At 48.8% G+C, this 22,320-nt stretch overlaps 1 protein-coding gene across 2 annotated transcripts; it reads left to right on the top strand.

Moving 5' to 3' along the window:
- Positions 1-15,540: 15,540 nt before the first annotated feature.
- On the top strand, positions 15,541-19,955 carry PLA2G2A (phospholipase A2 group IIA). 2 transcript variants are annotated; one of them, XM_045859446.1, is made up of 5 exons: positions 15,541-15,648; positions 16,441-16,492; positions 16,695-16,845; positions 17,087-17,193; positions 19,480-19,955. In XM_045859446.1, exons 2-5 carry the CDS (start codon positions 16,453-16,455, stop codon positions 19,620-19,622), a joined length of 441 nt encoding a protein of 146 aa, XP_045715402.1. In that variant the 5' UTR covers positions 15,541-15,648; positions 16,441-16,452; the 3' UTR covers positions 19,623-19,955. The 2 variants fall into 2 exon arrangements, with proteins under 2 accessions (XP_045715402.1, XP_045715400.1); XM_045859444.1 differs by having other exon boundaries at positions 15,588-15,648; positions 16,277-16,492.
- Positions 19,956-22,320: the final 2,365 nt, after the last annotated feature.

The following is a 22,320-nucleotide window of genomic DNA, read 5'->3' as shown; positions in this document are numbered from 1 at the left end:
TAACTTCCGTCTTTCCTTCCGGTGTGGCCTTGCCTCCTTAGGAAAAACACAGCTCACAAGGGTTGACAGCCTGTGGGTAAAGGCCCCCATAGACCCAGGAGTCTCCTCGTACAGCATCTGCACCCCGCCCACCCCTTTGCTGTCTGGACCCACCTTCTCCAATTTCTCCAGCTCCAGCCAGTTTGTCCTCCACAGTCTATGCAGCCCCCATGCCCGTAACTGACCTCTTTGGCCTGGCCTCAGCTCCTGCTCCTGTGGCCTGTCCCCAGGAGCAGCCTCCTGGGGCAGAGCCTGGAGCCCCTGTCCCTGCTGGCTCCCCACCTCCTGCCCCAACACTGGGGGCCTCGGGCGGCACATCCCAACGGACTCGTGGGCTCCAGAATCTCAAAGCCACAAGTGGGAGCGAGCAGTGAAGACAGGCCTGGATATGGCGAGGAGAAGCTTCTGCCTGCACCCAGGCAGGCATCCCCCCACTGAGCCCTCATAAATGCAGGAAACCCAGCCAACTCCTGGAGAATGGGGCTGGCGCTCCTGCCCAAGGGGCCTGGCCATCACCCCGAAAATCATCCAGGTCATCATCCAGGTCACAGCCTGATCCAGCTTCACACGGCCTTTGTTAATCCCCTCCAGCTGGAATAATGACCTCCACCTGGGCCCTGAGCGTAGCACTTTCTTTAGGACCTGAGAAACTTGCTTATGTGGGTCCCTGGTAGAGGCAGGAGCATGAATGCACACCCCGGGCGAGGGCTGTGGGATGCCCAGGAAAACAGGTGGGGAGGAAGGCAGGCAGAGTGGGAGGAACCGGAACCACCGAGGAACCAGATGAACTCCTGGAAGTGAGTTCTGAGAGGAGGGAACAGTGGCTAGAAATTCGGTGGTGTCGTTCTCGCAGAAATAATTCCCAGAGTACCCGCTGTGTGGCACACCCAGGTAGAGAGATGAAGGGGATGGGGGTTGTGCCTTGCTTGGAGTTTAGTGGTGGAGACAGCACATGAATGAGCATGCCACCAACACCATCACAGAAATGGGAGCGGGACAAGCCCAGAGCAGCAGCGTGGAGAGGGGCACCCTGCCCAGCCAGGCCAGCTGGGGGTAATATCAGCAGCAGCTGCAGCAATAACAATGGTGGTGTTGACATTTCTGGGGGCTTCCTGTGTGCCAGACACTGTGCTAAACCCAACATACGAGTTACCCATTTAATACAGACGTGAACACTACAGGGAAAGAGCCCTTTAGACAGAGGGTCCCGGAAGTCGGCCAAGGTCACACAGCGAACCAGAGACACGTGTGGGCTTAGAGAGACTTTTTTCAGATTTACAACCCCTAGTTTGACTGACATAGTCCTTGAGCCAATACAGAAAGTCTTTTTTTTTTTCATAACCAGAGAGAAGAAAAAAAACCATTAAAAAGTAAACCAGACATGTATAAAGTTAAAAGGGAAACTTCCCTGTATCTACCCTAGATGACCACTGTTAAGAATTTTTACTTTTTTGTTTAGTTCTTTTTCTGGAGTTTTGTTCTGTCCTTTCATTTGGGCCATATTTCTTTGTCTCCTCAATTTGACAGCTTCCCTGTGTTCGTCTCCGTGTATTAGGTAGAGCTGCTCTGACTCCCTGTCTCAGTGCACTCATTAAGCTGCAGGGGGCGGAGTCTTAGGTATTCACCAGGGCGGGACACCCACTTCACCGCTTTGTGGCTCTGTGTGGGGCGAGGGCTCAGAGAGGGGACAGTGCTGCTGCCTGGCTTCTGGAGGCTTGCCTGGCACGTGCCTCATTTCCAGTCACTTAACCCACTTCCTGAATGCAACTGGCACCCTTCCAGCTGGTGCCCCGGTGGTGCTTCCCGGAGTGGGTGGGTTTGCGTACATTCTAAATCCATGTGGGCCCTTCAAACTACTGTCCTGAGAAACCCACAGTTTCTTCCACTGCCCCAGCCCCCACTGGTTTTTACTGTCAGAAGTTGTGGGGCTTTGTCTTCCTATTGCTGGAACCCTGGGCCATGTGGTCTGGCCTGGGGCTGGGATCGCTCGCTCCCAAGGTATCCCTCCTGATTTTTATCCACCACCCGTGAATGTGGGACCACCCATTCTGCCGCCACTGCTCCTGCCTCTCGCCGCCACACTGCATTCTCTCTGCCCCGACTCCACGACTCCACCCTTCCTACTTGTCTGGATGAGTATGGCTTCTTTAACATCTTGGTTGTCAGGCTTTCATACAGTTTGATTTTCTGGGAGTTCTGGGTGTTTTTTGTTTTGAAGTTAGTTGTAATTCTTCTTGTAGTAGCACGAGGAAGTGAAGCGTGTCTACCTACAGAGACAGCCAACCTATCAGATGCAGAGTTCAAAACACTAGTGACCAGAATGCTCAGAGAACTCATTGAGTAGAGCAAAAACATAAGGGAAGAAATGAAGTTTACACTAAGTGAAATAAAGAAAAATCCACAGGGAACCAACAGTGAAGGGAAAGAATCTGGGGTTCAAATCAATGATTTAGAACATAAGGAAGAAATAAACATTCAACCAGAACAGAAATAAGAAACAAGAATTTTTTTAAATGAGGACAGTATATATAAGAAGACTCTGGGACATCTCCAAAAAGTGCCAACATCTGAATCATAGGGCTGCCAGACAGAGAAAAGGAGGAGCAAGAAGTTAAAAACTTATTTGAAAAAATAATGAAAGAAAACTTCCCTAATTTGGTGGAGGAAATAGGCATATAAGTCCAGGAAGCACAGAGAATCCCAAACAAGATGGACCCAAAGAGGACCACACCAAGACACATCATAATTAAAATGCCAAAGGTTAAAGATAAAAAGAAAATCTTAAAAGCAGCAAGAGAAAAGCTGAGAGTTACCTACAAAGGAGTGCCCATAAGACTATCAGCTGATTTCTCAAAAGAAACTTTGCAGGCAAGAAGGGGCTGGAAAGAAGTATTCAAAGTGATGAAAAGTGAGGTTACTCTAGATGAACAATCTAGACTACTCTATCCAGCAAAGCTACCATCTAGAATGGAAGGGCAGATAAAGTGCTTCCCAGACAAGGTAAAGTTAAAGGAGTTCATCATCACCAAGCCTTTATTCTATGCAATGTTAAAGGGACTTATTTAAGAAAAAGAAGAATATCAAAACTATGAACATGAAAATGACAACAACCTCACAACCATCAGCAACTGAATCTAAAAAACAAACTAAGCAAATCACCAGAACAGGAACAGAATCACAGAAATGGAGATCACATGGAGGGTTATCAGCAGGGAGGGGGTGGGGGGAGGATGAGGGAAAAGATGCAGGGATTAAGAAGCACAAATGGTAGGCACAAAATAGACAGGGGGAGGTTAAGAATAGCATAGGAAATGGAGAAGTCAAAGAACTTATATGCATGACCCAGGGACATGAACTAAGGTGGGGTGCATGGCTGGAGGGAAGGGGGTACCAGCAGGAGGGGGAAAAGGGGGGGAAAATTGGGACAATTGTAGTAGCATAAACAATAAAATACCCTTTAAATTTTTTTTATTTTTCTTTCTATTTGTTTTTTCTATATTTGCTTTTGATCTTGTTTCAGTTTTTTTTTTAAGAATTAAAACCTTATGGACTAGGTTGAAATTCCTCACTGTCCCCTCTCCCATCTTATTTCCATCATCCTTCCTTCTCTGCCCACAGGAAACCAGATCCTGAAATTGATGTGTCCAGCCCAGAGTTCATACCCCTGCTACATCTTTGTATCCATAAACAATATATAACATTATCTCCTATTTTTATTTCTACTCTATTGATACTGATCCCTATAGACCTGATTTATTCCAAGCTCAATATTGAAGATAGCAATGTTGGGTCATGGGGTATTCACATTTTTTCACAGAATTTTATTTTGAAAAATTTAAAATCTACAGAAAAGTTGTAAGATTCCCATCATGAACACCCATTAACCCTGCAATTCACCAGGTGCTGGCATTTTGCTACAATTGGTTCACTTCACCCCTCACACATGTTTGGGAGTGAGCTGCAGACACTTCGTCTTGAACAGTTCAGCACCTGTCACTGACAGACAGTACAGTCTCCTACATAACCCAACGCCATCGTGACAAAAATATAACATTAATACAATAATGCTATCAACCAGTCTCCACTAAAAAGGCCTGACATCAGTTTTCCCCTATTGTCCTAATAATGTCTTCTATGTCCAATTTGTTTGCTTTTTTTTCCAAACCAGAATCCAGACATGAATCAGGCACTGCATTCTGTCCGTTGGTCTCCTTAAATCTACAGAGTTCCTCAATGTTTGTTTGTTTTTTAATCTCTCAGGACACTGACATTTTTTAGTCCAGGCCAGTGGTCATATAGGGTGTGTCAATTTCTCTGTGTCCACATGGCTATCAGGTTAAACACTTGGGGTAGAAACACTCCATAGGTCAGGTTGGGGGCGTGCACCTTTTTCCCAGTTGTTCCAAAACGCTGTCCATAGTGGCTGTGCCAGTTTACACTCCTGGCAGGACCACAGCCAACACTTGGGAAGGTCACGTGTGTCAGTGTTTCCCGGTGTGATGAGTATGAAATGGTATATTGTTGTCACTTCAACTTGCTCTAATGCCCTGGCCATTAGTGCAGCTGAGCAGTTTTGCAGGCCCTTAGTGGCCGTGTGGACTTCCTCTTTAACAAACAGTCTGTACAGATCTCGGCTCCTCCTGGCCCTATGTGTTCTCAGCTCCATGGTGTCTTTAAAAGACAATTTTGTCCTTTTTTTCCCTAAATTTCAGACCTATTTATTTTTGTCGTGTTATTCCATTGCCTAAGACTTATAGTAAAATATCGAATTCCAGGTGGGACAGCAAACATTTGTGTTTTACTCTTGACTTTGACATACATTTGTCAAAGTCAACATACGTTTATGTTGAAATAATGAAATGCCCACTACATTACAGGCTCCTTAACTGAGCATGCAATAAAACAAAACAGGAGGTTACTGTCATATCAAATTGCATTTAATTCCTTAAATTCAAAAAAATTCAGAAAATATAATAATTATATACACTTTGAATGATTTTAGATATTTTCAAAAAATCAGTTCTCTGAAGTTATAAAGCTCTTCTTATTAATTTAGTTTCACTAAATCATTTTCAATTATTAATTTCACATATGATTTTGTGACAAAATTACATCAATAACCAGAACTTTGTTTAATCATTAATATCAAAGTCATTTATAAATAAACAATACAGTAACAATTAAGAAAAAAATACCAATTTATACTATTCAGGAACTCCTACCCAGATAAAAAATGATGATAGCCCTCTCTCCTGTGTGAGTGGGGAAATGTGAACAATAAGAGTAATTAAATCAAAGAAAAATAAAATGCCAACATTGTACTCAAAACAACTTCTCTGGTGCATAAAAACAGAATCATTAGGAACACCAGAATCAGACCAACGGGTAATTTGGTAGAAGGCTAACAGGAGGCAGGGGTGTGTGCTGGTGAATGTTTTATAACTGACTTTCGTGAGAAAAAACAAGCTCTGATTTATAGAGTTTGTCAGCTTCTGAAGTGTAAGTACTCCCACGGGGCCGATTTCAAGCTACCCACATGAAACAGCTGAATGTGGAAACAGGGAAGAATTGTTAAGTTGGACTTTATTATAATTTAAAACTTCTGCTGTGTGAAAGACACAAGCCACAGACTACCAGCAAGTGTTTGCCAAACACATATTTGGCAAAGGACTTGTATCCAAAATATACAAAGAAAACTCAATAATAAGAAAACATGGCAAAAGATTTGAGCAGACACCTCACCAAAGAAGATATATAGATGGTAGAAAGCAGTTGAGAAGATGCTCCACATCGTATGTCATCAGGGAAATGCAAATGAAAGCAACAATTGTGCACCTATTACGATGGCTAAAATCCAAAACACCGACAACTTCAAATGTTGACAAAGATGTGGAGCAACAGGAACCCTCGTACATTGCTAGCAGGAATGCAAAATGGTGCAGCCACCTTGACAGATGGTCTGGCAGCATCTTACCAAACGAAGCATTGTCTTACCATACCACCCAGCAATTGCACTCTTTTTCTCAACTCACCTGAGTTGGAAAGTCGTGTGTACAAAAAAACCCTACACTTGAAAGTTTATAGCAGCTTTTTTCATAATCACCAGAAACTGGAAGCAACCAACGTGTTCTTCAATAGGTAAATGGATAAACAAATTGTAGTACATCCATATGGTGAGATACTATTCAGCAACAAAAGGACATGAACCATTGCCCTGGCCAGTGTGGCTCAGTTGGTTGGAGTGTCATTCTGTAACCAGGAAGTTGCAGGTTCAGTTCACAGTCATGGTACATACCTAGGTTGTGGGTTCAATCCCCAGTCCATGGGTAAACAGAAGGCAACCAATTAATGCTTCTCTCTGGCATTGATGTTTGTTTCTCTCCCTTCCTCTCTCTCTAAAAGCAATGAAAAAACATATCTTCAAGTAAGGATGAAAAAAGATTTTTTAATAGACATGAACTATCAAGTCACAAAAAGACAATGAGGAACCTTGAATGCATATTACTAAGTGAAAAAAAAATATTCTGAAAAGTCTACATACTGCATGATTCCAATAGCATGTCACTTCGGAAAAGGTAATACTATGGAGACAGTAAAAACATCATTGGTTGCCAGGAGTGCAGGATGGGAAAGCAAACAAATAGGTGAAGCACAGAATTTTAGGGCAGTGGAAAACTAGTCTATAAGGTACAGTGACGGTAGATACGAGACATTATGCATTTGTCAAAACCCGTGCACAGAGTACCAATCTTAATGTAAGCTATGGACTTTAGTTAAAAATAATGTACCGCCCTGGCTGACATAGCTCAGTGGATTGAGCGCGGGCTGGGAACCAAAGTGTCCCAGGTTCGATTCCCAGCCAGGGTACATTCCTGGGTTGCAGGCCAGAAACCCCAGCAACCGCACATTGATGTTTCTCTCTCTCTCTCTCTCTCCCTTCCTTTCCCTCCCTTCCCTCTCTAAAAATAAATAAATAAAATCTTTAAAAAATAAAAAAATAAAAAATAAATAAAAAATAATGTACCAATATGAATTCCTTCATTGTAACAAGAGTACCACATGAATGCAAGATGTTTATAGTAGGGGAAACTGTGTGTCCCGATCGGGAGGAAAATATACGGGAATTCTGTACAATTCTTCTGTAAATCTAAAACTGGTCCCCCCAAACCCAAAGCCTATTAATTTAAAAAGGACCGATGTTGCAATAAATGCTTTCACATGATTGCATGCAGCCTTGGTTACGATGCAAGCACGATAAAGGTTTTATTCTCTCTCTTTCTTCGGAGCCTGTTTTGTGTCTGACTGGCATTCCTGCTCCAGAGCAGCGCTTCCCACACCTTCCTGTGCCTGCAAGTCGCCCTGGGATCTCCTTAACGTGCGGCTTGTAATCCGCACGTCTGGGGTGAGTCTTGAGATTTTGTTTTTAATATTTCTGTAACTGGAAAAGACACCGGCGTTCGGGCTGCCTGTCACTACCAAATCCAATAAGCAATGACAGTGATTGAATCTTTTGTAGGCGCTTTATTCAGATGGCCGGCGATCCGAGAAGATGGCAGGTTCATACCCTCACAAACCATCTTCCCCTCTCTTCCCTGGCCAGATCTTTTATAAGGGGGTTGGGGGAGGACAAACAAGCCTTGAAATTCCAAGGGGGAGGGGTAGTCGCCTGGTACGGATGTCTTCAGGCAGTAATCTCTAGCCAGCACCCCGGAAGGCCAGCCGCCTTTTTTTCTCAGGCGCCAGATGGGCCTTATCTTTAGTTTCTGAAACAAAGAGCTTAACATACACATTACTTGCTAGATTTATGGCTATTTATCTTAAGCTAAAATTTTCCAAGTTTTGAGTCCCCTATCATTTCTACCAAGTTCCCTCACAATCCCAGTGCTGCTGGTCTGGGGTCCAGACCCATAGAGTGGCGAAGCATGCAAACAGACAAAGACCAGAAGTCCTACTGGCCACCCTCTGTCCTCTGTGATCTACACAGAGGAGGGGAGAAATACCTAATTTCATGACAGTGCCAATCGATGCTTCTTGTGTTTGTTTTTTAATCTATCTTTTTAAAATCTGTGCTTTCACTGCCCTTTCTCTCTGAATCACATTCATGTTCTGTTTCCAAAGGCATCGGAATTCCTTGCTTGACTAAATAAGCCTGAGATTGGAAACCATGCGTCTCAGTGAGAGTCAACAAAGGGTGGGTAACACCCCATGGCAGCCAAAAGGGCAACCAAATATTTGTTTTTGAACAAGTCAAGTGCATATTACAGCCTAGGGCCTATGAAGGTCACTGCTGGGGTTGACCAGACAATGGCTTCTTTGCAGTTAGTAAGGACGTGCTTCTGACTTGAGAGCCTTAGCCAGCTGGCAAACACAATGAGAGGGAGGTGATGGATTGTATAAACTTCCTGTTCCCAGACAACCGCAGCCCAGTGCGAAGGCGCCCAGAAGAGTGGGGTCCCAGCTCTGCCGTGAATTCCCTGAGCCTGTGCTTCCCGGTCTGTAAATGTGATGACTGAGCTCCAACCTCATTAAAAGTCCTTCCCACAATGCATTCTTTAATTTTATTCTAAGCACATTCCTTCCAAATCGGGGCCCTGTTCTTCCTTTCCAGGGCAGGGGTTTCAAGTTTCCAAATGTACCTCCCTCCGCCCCCAGCTCATCCCTCCATTGGTCCATTAAGTAGTGTTCAGACCAGGTTCCCAGCCTTGTGCTGCCTGGCGGCAGGTCTCAAAGCCAGTTCCGGGGCAAGGGGCCCCTCCTGGGAAGGTTGGGTAGCCCAGGACTCTGAGCACAGACAGAGCGCCTTCTTCCCAGCACCTCTGACCACAGTCTCCACTGATCTCAGATGGCCTCCGAAACATTGGGCTGGAGGAGTTCCTGCCTCCATCCCGTAGCCAAAGAAGACTTTGCTGCAATTGAATAGGCTCAGAAAGTCAGCCAAGGAAATGACTGAACAGGCAGCCAGCGCCTACCAGAGCACCAACTCCCTGTGAGCAAACCAAACACTTGATTTCAACCAAACACAAACTCTTCAAGAAGCCACGAGCAGGCTTTTCCCAGAACCTTCCCTGGACCTTCTCAGCGGTAGGTCCTGAGACGCTAGAGACTTCGGACCACAGTTCTCTCCAGTTTTGAGCAAAGCATGCCCCAGACAAGCAGCTTTCGTTATCAGTCATCTCAGAGCCTCCCAAAGGGGGGGGGGGGGGGCGGGGCTTGAATTAACCTTGTTGCCCTGCTACCTGGTGTCTGGGATGGGCCCCCTGTCCCCACATATTTACTATCCATTCATTCGCTCATTCATTCACTCAACACGCCCTTGCGGAGCCCTCCCCTTCTGCAGGCCCCATGCTGTGTGCCGAGGGGAGGAGGCACGCAGCAGCTAATCATCTCACCTTCTCAGCCCAGAGCCAGTCCCCTTGGAGTTTTCAGCTCCGAGGTACATTGGGGGTGCAGGGGACAGTGGACTGAACTTGATTCCCTTAATACTAACAGAGCTTTTCCTCTGTGGGGGTCCTGGCAGTGTCCCTGTGGTTGGAATCGAGGGACCGCGTTCTTACACCTTCTTGCAGCATGGCACGGGGTGATGTAGATGTGCGAGATGCAGGGCCTCTCCCAACGGGTGGAAAGACCATTCCACATTCCTGCGGGGTCCTCAGTCTGCAGGGAGAGACGCGGCTCTCTGCTTGGAGAGCCCCTCGACTTCGAAGAGCCCCTCATTGGGTGGACAGATTGTGTACACAAACACTAATATCCAAAGACACGCGGCGGCTTATAAAATAGCAGTAGGGTAGCTTGTTCGCCGGGGAAGGAAGGGAGGTGGCTTATCCCTCGGAGAGGCCCTTTGACATAAGATGTGTGGAAAGAGGAATTTGGGGGGGCCCCACCCACTTTGAGCAAGAAGGGGAAGCCCACGTTTGTAACTGCAAAGCGAGTGATGACAGGAGGGCAGCAGACAGGCCAGGGTGGAGCAAATGTGTGGCCGCCATTCTGGGTGCCAGGGTTTTTTTTTTTTTTACAGTGGAAAACAGAACGAAGCACGCTCTCTGGAAAAGATGAAAAGGTGGGTTTATTTGTGTCCCTGGATCAAATCCCGGAGCGAGGGGTGAGCACTGGAGGGATGCAGCCAACCCGGAAGCGGCACACGGAATTGCTAAGCTGCATGGTCCACGGAGGGTCGTTCCATCCAGCCCCCGCTGCAGTGAAAGACTTGCTTTATTCAGCCCTCGAGTGAGCTCTTGGCCAATTCCGTAAGGTCATACAACACCAGCCTCTGATTGTCTTTGGTGTTAACACCATCCCCCAAATGCCTTTCTCTTCGCACCTGTCCTAACCCTGCCCCTGCACTTCTCCCTCCCTCTCTCTCTCTCTCTCTCTCTCTCTCTCTCACTGAATTGATTGAAAATAAGGACTGATCAATAATATTTCACTTTTAGTCCTGGCTGGCGTAGCTCAGTGGATTGAGTGCAGCCTGCAAACCAAAGTGTCACAGGTTCGATTCCCAGTCAGGGCACATGCCTGGGTTGCAGGCCATGGCCCCCAGCAACCGCACATCGATGTTTCTCTCTGTCTCTTTCTCCCTCCCTTCCCTCTCTAAAAATACATAAATAAAATTTAAAAAAAAAGAAAGAAATGGCTGTATAATATTTTTAAAACCACATAAATTTATTTTTAAAAATAATATCTCACTTTTTACCACATGGCCTCACAGTGTCATAGGTTGAGCCAAGGAGGCCAGAAGGCTCACAGCAGTCCAACCCCTTCCAACCTTCTCCCCTCCATCTCGTTCTCAGGGGTCCATCCAGCTGCCTTTTCTCGCTTTCTCCAACAACACTCTTCCCTGTAACCTTCCTGGTACCTACAGCCTCCTTTCTCTAGAATGCCCCCAGCAAACGTCCCCTAGGGCGCCACTCAGAGAGGGAAGTGTAGCAATTTAGGATAAAAACACGTACAGAAGGGCAATGCATCCTGTGGAATCGCTGGGAGTCCTGAGAACCCAGGGTGAGTTTCCAAAAAAACATCCCCAGAGTAACGTCACAGAATGGGCCTGCCAAGGGAGCGGCTGCTCCTGCCACAGCGGGGAGCTGCTCCTTGAACCACGAAGATGTCACCGCTGCTCCCATCACCGGGGCACGCCTGCACCGCAGCGCGGAGCCAGCGGCTCCCATCCCCGCGGGAGCTCACCCAAGAAGACGTGGATCATTGGAATAGGTCAATGTTCATTAAAGGAATTAAACCAATGATTAATAACTTCCCAAAAGAGAAACCACCAGGTCCAGATGATTTCATTAGTAAATTCCACCAAATATGTAAGGAAACATTATACCAATCTGTAGCTCTTCCAGAAAATAGAAGCAGAGGGAATTCCCCCTACCTCATTCTACGAGGCTAGCATGATTCTACTGCCAAAACCAAGGAGGAGATGACAAGAAAGGAAAGCTGCAGACTGATATCTCTCATGAACACAGCCACAAAAATCTTCAAAGCGTTAGCAAATTGCATCTAACAATGTGTTTAAAAAATTATACAACCAAGTGGGATTTATTCCAGACGAGCAAAGTTGGTTCAATATTTGAAAAGCAATTCGTGTCTTCTGTCCCACCAACAGGTTAAAGAAGAAAAACCATATGATAGTAACAATAGGCGCAGAAAAAGCATTTGACAAACTCAATACTTATTCATGATCAAAACTCTCAGCCAGCGAGCGATAGAAGGGAATGTCCCCAGCTTGAAAAAGAACATGTACAAAACACCTACTGAAATCACGCTTAACGCTGAGAGAAGCAGACATTTTCCTGCCAGCAACAGGAACAACCCGAGGATGACCCCTCTCAGCACTCCCATTCGCCGTTACACTGCGAGTCCCAGCTGATGCAGTGGAAGAGAAAAGGAAACACCCATGTTCAGATTGGAAAGCAAGAAATAAAATTGTCTTTTTTCACAGATGGCATGGTTGTCTATGTAAAAAAAAAAAATCCCCCCAAACCAACAACAACAAAGGAAAACCTGGAACTGATAAGCAATTATAGCAATATTATGAAAGGCAACACTTAAATTCTTAATGTCGAAGGGATGAGAGAAATTAAAAAGTGCCAGTCACAGTTGTTGCAGGCGAGAACATGGAGTCATGCTAAAAATCAGTGAGTAGAAGGATGAGGAGAAATGGAATACTTGGGTGGTTTCAAAGTAACTCTCCCCAAGATACTGACTAATCAGGAAAGGAAAAATGGTCACTTTCCAGTGGTGACGCCTGGCAGATGCCACCGTCACCAAGTGCCCAGGGTGAACCCCGACAGGAGTGATGCCCATCGATACTGCGGACCAATGACACATTTCCCTGAGAAAGGCGCAGTGCCACTTCTGTGACAGTCCTGCCAAAGATGCATACCCTCAGTCCGGTCTCGAGGAGACATCAGATAAACCCCACTGAGGGACATTCTCCAAAGCCCTGAGCAGTGTTCTTCAAAAGTGTCAAGGTCACGAAAAGCAAAGAAAGAGTACGAAGCGAGCACAGATTAGAGGACGCCAAGGAGATGTGAAAACTGCATGTGAGGTGGGATCCCGGATGGGGTCCCGGACTGGAAGAAAGGTGTTCGCAGGAAAAGTGCTGGCATTCCAATGAGTTCAGCAGATTAGTTACCAGTGTTCACTTCCTGGTGTCCATCATCATACCATGGTTCTGTGTAGGATGTTACCATCTGGGGAAGCTGGGACTTCCCCAAGTTTACAGCAACCATGCCGTTGCAACTTTTCTGTAAATGCAAATATATTTCAAAATAAGACACTTCTCCCCCCACCCTAGAAAAGAGTACTGAGTAAGTTTTCCTCATACACACACATACAAAAATAGGAAAGCAGCAGAAAACATTTCAATCATATCCTGACGTTGAAAATAACCACTGCCAGCCCTGGCTGGTGTGGCTCAGTGGATTGAACACTGGCCTGCAAAGGGTTACTGGTTCGATTCCCAGTCAGGGCACATGCCTGAGTTGTGCGCCAGGTTCCCAGTAGGGGGCGTGCAAGAGGCAAACACACATTGATGTTTCTCTCCCTCTCTTTCTGCCTCCTTTCCCCTCTCTCTAAAAATAAATAGAGTCTTTAAAAAAAAAAGAAAAAGAAAAAATCACTGCCAAAAGGCTGAGTCTTTATAAGTATGAATAATATAAGGAAACTTTTCGGAGCACTGACTGTGCTCAAAGCATGTTGCATTTGGGAATGTCCATCCTACGTAAAATTGCCGCCCGCCCCTCACCTACTCACTCCTGTGAGCCCTCTCCCTCCCTATTCTTCTTTCTCCCTTGCACTGTCACCACCTAACATACTATATAATTTATGTATTGTTTTTTGTTTATTCTTTGTCTCTCCCCAATAACATGAAGACCCGTGAGCAGGGATGGGAGTTTGGTTCACTGACGTACTCCAGTGCCTACATTAGTCCTGGGGTGAAGGGGGCGCACAAGAGGCCATCATGGACTTTGAATTCTTGGGGGAAATCCTGAGAAGATGCGAAGAGAGAAGGCCAACAGAGTCCTTGAGTGGTGTGGCCAGGCCGCCACACCAGGGCCCAGCAGGACCAGGACGTGTGTGCGGGAGGCAGTTTACCTGCCGGAGAAATGACATGTTCCAAAAGCTGAGATGCTTAACAAAAAGCCACGGGCCGGCCCCATCACCTCTGAGTCTTGACTTGGGTCTAAAACAAACAGCTATGTGAATGAAAATCCCAGACTGGCAGAGCCCCCTGGAGGGTACATTAGTCTGCTAGGGCTGTGTACTAAGGACAAAATCCCACACGCCGAGCGGCTTAAACGGCAGGAGGTATCATTTCAGAGTTCCTGCAGCCGGAAGTCTGAGACCAGGGGGCCGGCGTGGCGGGTTCCGCCTGGGGCAGGGTCTGTTCTGTTTTTCTCCCCTACCTTCGGGTGGCTTTCCGGCAGTCCTCGAGTTTTTCGGCTTACAGAAACGTCGCCCCAATCCCTGCTGACATCTTCACGTGGTGCCCTCCGTGTGTGTGTGTGTGTGTGTGTGTGCGCGCGTGTATGCGTGTGTGTCTGCATCCAAATTTTCCATTTTGATAAGGACACCAGTAACACTGGATTAGGCATGCCTTAATGACCTTATCTTCACTAATTACAGCCTCAAAGACCCTACTTTCAAATGCGTTTACATTCTGAGATCCTGGAAGGTGGAACTTCAACACAGGGATTTGGCAGGGGACCCACGTCAACCTAGCGCAGGTCTAGCTTTTGAAGTGTGTTGTATCTTCAAGGTGAAAGCTGCCTAGAGGGCTGCTGGCATAGACCGCATTATGCGGCAGTCCCTGCCAGTCTCAATGATCAGTGACTTAAAACGACAAACTTCTTTCTCTCGGAGTCCACCGAGGGTCTGTGGGACTCTCCACGACCGGTTTTCTCCGTGCCCTGACTCAGGGGCCCAAGCTGCTTCTCTCTTCTGGTTCCACCATGAGGGGCAGAGAAAGGCCAAGGTGCCGCGCGTGGTTCTGTCCCTTGGTTCTGGCTGAAGTGACCCTCTGCACCAAGGCTCGTGTGTTCTAACCGGAACCGGTGTCCTGGGCCTGCGTACCTGGAGGGGAGCCTGGGGAAGGTGGGGAGCAGGTGGAGTGTTTGTGGGCACCATAGCCTCTGCCGCACTGACTTTTGGGGGACGGGTGTGAGGGAGTGTTTACTCAAGGCTGTGGAAACTGAACTCTTAGTGTGTATTGGAGGGCAGGGGAAAAAATATTTGCTTTAGACGTTAAAGCCGGACCCACTGTGTCCCTGACGGTTGAAGAAGAAAGAACAATCAATGCAGGAAGTGTTCATTGGTTCCATCCCCAAACAGGTAAGGACTGGGCAAAGGTAGAGACAGTACTTTAGGGCAAACTCCATGGCGGTTTCTGGCTTTTTCTGCAAGAGGAGGAGAAGGAGAAAGAGGAGCAAGGAAAGAAGGTAGAGACGCTGACCCAAGTCAGTGGGAAGGGGTGCTGCATTGCACCCCTTTCGCAGCTGGGGTCCCCGGGGGGCAGGACGAGTCCTCATCATCCTCCTTTAGAGACTCACATGCATCCTGGCATTTTGTAGAGGCTGAGTATGTACTTTCCATGAATGACTCATCGGTGGAATGAATGAATAACAATAAATGCCCCCCTTCCTATACACAGATGCCACACTTAGCTGAGGGAAGGAGCCATGGTCCCATGGCCGTGCAGATGAGTGCCCAGCCTGCAGCGGCAGGAGCCTCTGCTCCGTGAACGTGGTCCCAGGGAGGTGACCAGCGCTCCCCCCCAAGAGCCAGTTCTGGGAATTTACTCAGTCAGGAATGAGGCCCAGGGGAAAGATTAAAAAGCAATCTAAAATTTTGGCATCAGCTAACAAACAGTACATAAGGTTTTTCCATCCTCAGCTCTGCCCTGCAAGCTAATGAAGAAGAAAAACAAGGGGATTGCCCTGGGGGTGTGGGCATGCCAAACTTTGAGTCCACCAGCTGGCCGCACCCCCGCCCCATCTGCGTATCCACCAACTCCCCTCCTCCCCAACGGGGCGGCTATTTAAGGGCACCTGGAGTTCAGAGTAATCAGGACAGTTACTTGGAGCTGTCGACCCTGGCTTCCTCTGAGAGGTAAACACCCAGAAACCCATGCCCTGTCGGGAGTATGAGTCCCTGCTGCATTGTGCATGTGTGTGCACATGTGTTTATGTGTGTGGGGGCATACATGAACATAAACATGCATGTGCATACTTTGGGTCTGTGTGCACAAGCATGTTGTGTGGGTGTGGGAGTAGATTGCATGAAAGGTCTGCAATGGGGGGTGAGCTAGAGAGTGCGCATGTGTGCACATGTGTGTGAGCATATATGCACTTATGCATGTGTAGGAATATGTGTGTAAGGAGCTGGAAAGTCTTGCAAAGAGAGGGTGTGGCTTTAGTTTTGGAGAAAATTCCTGGGGACCGGACTGCATGGATGGAATCCCCAAGCCTCGAATCAGCTGGAACAAGTAAGACACGTCTAATGGGGGAGCACACGACCTATGGCCTTGGGAACCCCCCAGCTGGTTGGGGTGACTGGGTTGCAACCTCCAGGAGGTCTCGGCCTGACGGGTACCATGGAGGTCTCCTCAGTGTCCTCCACCTTGTGTATCGAGTGGGGTTCTCATCGGGTCTGAGGCCTGCGTGTGTGTGGAAATGTTCAGCAGAGCTGGAAAGGGTCAGGAGGTCCTGCGTGTGCCCATCTCTTGTGTGTTCTGTAGGTGACAAAGGCAGTCATCCTGGATTAGGGGCACGTCTGCATGTTCCCTCGAAGATTCCTTCCTCCGGGGCTGCTGAGCACAAGCCAGAGAGCAGGGGGCCAGGGCAGAAACTGAGACCACCTGGAAGAGGAGTCTAGGCCAATTCGCCTGCATTTCTCCCACAGGGAACTGTCGACATGAAGACCCTTCTGTTGTTGGCCTTGACCATGGCCTTTGGTAAGAGCCAAACCTGACCTCTGGCCACAAGGGGGCAGCCCAGGATGCAAGCACCCAGAGCCCCTGCTTTCCTCCCCGTCTGGGCAGGCCCTCCTTTCTCAGTGGGAGGGAGAGAGGCCACGGTGGGAGGGAGAGTAGCGGCAAGGGGCAGGGAAGGAGGGCGTGGGGCCCCGGGCCCCATCACCAGGCGGTTTCCTTCCAGGCCTGCTGCAGATGCAGACCCACGGGAGTCTGGTGGATTTCCATAAAATGATCTTTTTGGCGACAAGAAAGGAAGCTGTGTCTAGTTATGCCTTCTATGGTTGCCACTGCGGTATGGGCGGCAAAGGATCCCCCAAGGATGCGACGGATCGGTGAGACCCCGCCAGCCCTCCTCTCCCTCCACCCATTCATGGCTCCTGCAGGCCCGGTGCCCATCATCACAGAATCCCAGGATGTCCCCCACTGGGGAAAGCAGCCAGTATGTGTTGGAAACTCTGCTCTAGTCTATGGCAAAGTCACTGGGTCTCTGCCCAGGGTCAAGGGGGGAGAGACCTCTGCACCAGGCTCGCAGGAGCGGTGGGGAGCCAGCCCAACGACATATCCCCGTCACAGGTGCTGCGCCAGGCACGACTGCTGCTACTACCATCTGCAGAAACGAGGTTGTGGCACCAAGTTTCTGGGCTACAAGTTTTCTTACCAGAAGGGCCAAATCATCTGCGGTAAGAGAGTCCTACAGCCTCGCCCCATCTCCTCCGTTTCTCTTACCGAGTGTCCGCTGGCACCGTGCTGGGCCCCAGAGATAGAGATACAAAGGGACAGTGTGGCCCTGCCTCAGGGAGCTCATAGGGGAGTGGGAAGACAAAACAATGGAAACACAAAATGGGAGACTCCAATAGGAAGTAAGCGAAAGGGTGCAGCCCTGAATCTAGGCTGAGGTTCAGAAAGGTTCCTGAATGCAGGGCATCCAAGCTGAGTCTTCAAGGCTGTGCAGGCATCAAAGGAGAGGGCATCTGGGGGAATTCCTACTGGAGGGCTCTGCAGAGCCCAGGGGGAATGAGGCCAAAGGAGAGGGAGTGGTGAGAAATGAGGCTGAAGGAATGGGAAGGGGCTAGGTCAAGCCCAAGGTCATATTGTATTTAGGTTTTGTCCTGGAGCAGTAGGGCACTCTTGAACAAAGGAGTGACATGATTGCATTTGAGAGGACTCATCCTGGCTACAGGATTGGTGGAGAGAACAATGGAAGGGGGCGGGGAGCAGTGAGAAGATCATTGCCATTGGACGGATGTTACTGGTAGTCTTGATGGAAGGGATGGGGAGTGACTTTAACACACAAGCAGAGTCAGCCGAGCTTGGTGATTGGCTGGCTGCATAGGGGCAGAGGGAGCTTTTGAATGGGTGCACGTCTGTGTGGCCGAACAGGAGGCTGTCCTGGTGGGTGAGGGGAAGGGGAGTTCACGTAGAGTCTGTTTAAGAGGCTTCCAGCACGCCCCAGGGGATGTGAAGCAGGCAGCTGAATGTAGGAACATGCGGCTCCAGGGAGGGGTCTGGACAGGGGCCCCAGATTCAGGAGACATCCCCCACTTGGTGTTTAAAGGCCCAGAAAGAAGACAGAGGAGGGGATAGTCAGGGAGGGAGGAGGAGAGCTGAGAGAGAAGGGCCGGAGTTAACTGCAGCCAGTTTAACAGCAGCAGAGTCTCTGGAATAAGGGCTGACAGGCTCCTGGGACTTAGAGGCGGGAAGACCACTAAGGATCTCAGTTGGTGCTGTTGCCATGGAGCGTGAGGGCAGAGAGAGATTACAGTGGGCGGGGAGCGAGCAGAGAGTGAAGCCGAGGCGGCGGTAAGTATAGACCACGTTCTGGAGCAAGTTTGGCTTTGAAGGGGAGAGAGAGCTGGGTGGTCCCTGAAAAGTTTTGCCCAGTGCCCTCAGACCGCAGATCCACAGGTGGGTTTTTGAGAAAGCATCACCTCTCACCCCACACCCTGTGCTCTTTAAGATCAGAAATTAGGTCTCCCAGCCCTGGCTGGGGTAGCTCAGTGGATTGAGCTTGGGCTGCGAACCAAAGCATCGCAGGTTCGATTCCCAGTCAGGGTACATGCCTGGGTTGCAGGCCACGGCCCCCAGCAATGGCACATTGATGTCTCTCTCTCTCTCTCTCTCTCTCTCTCTCTCTCTCTCTCTCTCTCTCTCTCTCTCCCTCCCTTCCCTCTCTAAAAATAAATAAATAAAATCTTCTTTAAAAAATGTACACTTTCAAAAAAAAGAAATTAGGCCTCCCTATCATGACCTCTCCATGGGGTCCTGTATTTTAGCAGGCTTCGGGGTGCAAGCAGCAAGATGCCCAACTAGAAGCGGGCTGGATAATGGGGAAGTCTGACTCTGACAAAACAGAGGTCTGGGAGATGGCAGTGCCGGGGCTGGGGCAGCTTCTCAACTGCGTCGTCAGGGCCCCAGCCTTTCCCCACCTTCTGCTCCACAGTGTCACAGTGTGATGCCAGGACACACGGTGCCACTCCAAGCACCTGGCCTTACCCTTGGACGTCTCTCTTTTTGAGGGGATAAGTCAATCCTTCCCACAGCCCCCAGAAGCCTTCCCCTGGTGGCTCATTGGCCAGAACAAGGTCATGTGCCACCCAGAGACCAATCATTGAAGGAAAAAGGAATGAGTATGCCTGGCTTATACCAATCGCCACCCTTCCTAGGGCCCAGAGGCTGGGGCTTTGCACCTGGACGCATCTGTTGGCAAGAAGAAATAATGGCTGTCAGGAAGGCCTTTAAGAGTCTCCCAGGGCTTGGGTGCTGTTGCATCCCCATCAGACTGGGTGCTAGCTTCCCAAGGACAGGAACTCTAGCTTCCCACCCATCAGAAATCTGGGGCATAGGTGCTCGTCTCAGACCAGAAGCTTCTGGAGGACGGGGGGGCTGCGTCTTTTCCCCCAGGGTTCCCACAGGGAGCTACAAAACTAACAACCCCCCATCTGGTGTTTATTTTCGTGTGACTGCAGCAAAGCAGGACTCCTGCAGGAGCCGACTGTGCCAGTGCGATAAAGTAGCTGCCACGTGTTTTGCGAAAGCCCGGAAGAGCTACAGCAGGAAGTACCAATACTACAGCAACAAGAAGTGCAGTGGGAAGTCCCCCAAGTGCTGAGGGCTGCCTCGCCCTGGAAGCCCCCGCCGCCAGGCCGGGTTCCCTTCTCTGCCCGCCACCCCTTCTGCACCCTAGCTAGTCCCCCGGCAATGAAGCAAGGACAGAAACACCTGTCTCCCATCCTGGAGACAAGCCAAGAGCCCTTCGGTCCCCAGATAGAAGACTTCCACCCGGAATGAGAAGCCCTGAGGCTGGCGTTCCTGGCACCTTGTCCCCCTCTTCCTCGGGTGGCAGGAGATGTCCCCATTGCCCCTGCTCTCCAAGTGCTGCTTCCTGCTGAGCAGTGGCAGCTACACTCCCAGGGGCTCTTCTGAATAAAGCAATTCATTGGCAGATTCTGTGTATGTGTGTGTGTGTGTGTGTGTGTGTGTGTGCAAGCACCTGGCACACTGCTTGTCGATAAAGGTCTTTTTCATCAGCGCTCTCATTTCATTTCACTTACCCGGTTCAACACATGCATACAGGCTGGTACAAGACAATGTAGTGTTGGGGGTTAAAAATACAGACTCTGGAGTCAAACTGGCTGAGTCCAATTGCCCAACACCCCCTCCCCGAGCCTGTCTTCCCTCATCTAAATGGAGACAGCTTTGGTACCGGATGCTTGGGCTTGCTGGAGAATTAAAAGAGATACTAAATGGAAAGCTGCGGGTCAGGCGCAAGGGAAACCCAGCCACCCACGGCTCCTTCCCTGGGCAAGAGCAGCTCCTGCTGGCCTCCTGGGGGAAAACAGGACCGTTGGTCTTGAGGTTCTGGGTGCTCCAGGTCACATCTTCCACCCGCTCTGTTCTCCCGTGTGGCCAGCCTGGGGAAGGTGGGTTCATGCAATGCTGGCCACCAGCTAGATCCTGGGGCACTGTCCCCTCACCTAGGGAGATGGCTTCCTGGGCTGTGACCCGGGCAGAGTCCTGCAGGGCCCATGCTCGAAAGGGCAGCACACCTAGTTCAATGCTGTGCCCCAGTCATCTTAAAATTCATAATAAATAGGATCCCGCTCTTTGTTTTGCACTGGGACCCATAAATTATGCGGCTGGTCCTATCTTCCCCTGGATGCTGCTGCCCCTCCTGTCCTCCAGGGTACTGCTGGGACCGGTTTCTTTAATCATCACCCTCAGGGCTGCTGGGTGTGGACCCCCACCCCTGCATGGGGACACGAGTGGGAGCTGGGCTTTAACCCATGCACGGCCCTATCATCCTCACTGACCCACAGGTGGCACCTTTCTCTGATTCATCTTCCCAGAGGGGGACCTTTTCCTAATTCTGCATAAAAATGCTTCATTTGCTGGTGATAGCCCTGAGCATGTCCACGGTCCCTCATAATAAGAGGAATGCAAATTAAAAGTCCGCTGAGATATCATTTTTATGTTATTAAAATACATATAAATCCCAAAGTGTGACAACCCACTCTGTGGGCAAGGCTGCGTGGGGGAAGCGATTCACTCCTCTGTAGCCAGTAGGAGGGCAAAACGTCCACAGAGGGCCAACCGGCCCATCTACCAAAATTATAAACGTGTTTATCCTCTGGCTCAGCGACCCCTCTTCTGGAAATTTACTCTACAAAGACACACAGGTGCGCACACACACACAGGCCCATGCACAGTGATTCACGAGAATTTTTTTATTGCTACATTATTCCGAATTGAATTGGAAATAACCCAAGTGTCCATGTAGAGCAGACTCACTCAGTAAATGGTGATACAGCCTCAAAATGGAAAGTACCTGTCTAACGAGGGAAGCTTTCTCTGTTGCAGGATAATAAGGCTGCAGCATGGCAGCAAGCAACAGGAGCAAGGTGAAGGGCAGTAAGAACGGTGCGCTCCATTTACGTAGGGAAGGGTATTTGCTGATGTTACAAGAAACCTTGAAGAACGCACAAGAAGCTAATGGACATGGTTACCTGCAGGGAGCAGCGCTAGGGTGGGCACGAGCATCGCAAGCACATTCCTCTCCCTAGACAGACACTAAGTGTCGGAGACAATAGAGTGTAGTCCCAGGACTGGCAGGCTATGGCCATTGGCCAGACCTACTTGCTGCCTGGTTTTGTACAGCTTACAAGCTGTACAAGAATGGTTTTTATGCCCTGGCTGGTGTGGCTCAGTGGATTGAGCACCAGCCTGTGAAGCAAAAGGTTGCCAGTTCGATTCCTAGTCAGGGCACATGTCTGGGTTATGGGCCAGGTCCCCAGTGGGAGTGCATGAGAGACAACCACACATTGATGTTTCTCTCTCTCTCTTTTTCTCTCCCTTCCCCTCTGTTGAAAAATAAATAAATAAAAATTTTTAATATATTTTATTGGTTATGCTATTACAGTTGTCCCCATTTCCCCCTTTCACTCCCCTCCATCCTGCCCACCCCCTCCCACCCACATTCGCCCCCTTTAGTTCATGTCCATGTGTCATAAGTTCTTTAGCTTCTACATTTCCCATACTGTTCTTGCCCTCCCCCTGTCTATTTTCTCCCTACCATCTATGCTACTTATTCTCTGTACCTTTCCCCCTCTCTCCTCCTCCCACTCCCCTGCTGCTAACCCCCCATGTGGTCTCCATTTCTGTGGTTCTGTTCCTGTTCTAGTTGTTTGCTTAGTTTGCTTTTGTTTTAGATGTGGTTGTTAATAACTGTGAGTTTGCTGTCTTTTTACTATTCATATTTTTTATCTTCTTTTTCTTAGATAAGTCCCTTTAACATTTCATAAAATAAGGGC

Source organism: Phyllostomus hastatus, unplaced genomic scaffold, assembly GCF_019186645.2.
Source record: "Phyllostomus hastatus isolate PE091 unplaced genomic scaffold, TTU_PhHast_1.1 phas_scaffold_182, whole genome shotgun sequence".
In the NCBI taxonomy this organism is placed as follows: domain Eukaryota; kingdom Metazoa; phylum Chordata; class Mammalia; order Chiroptera; family Phyllostomidae; genus Phyllostomus; species Phyllostomus hastatus.
This window is presented reverse-complemented; position numbering and strand designations above follow the sequence as displayed.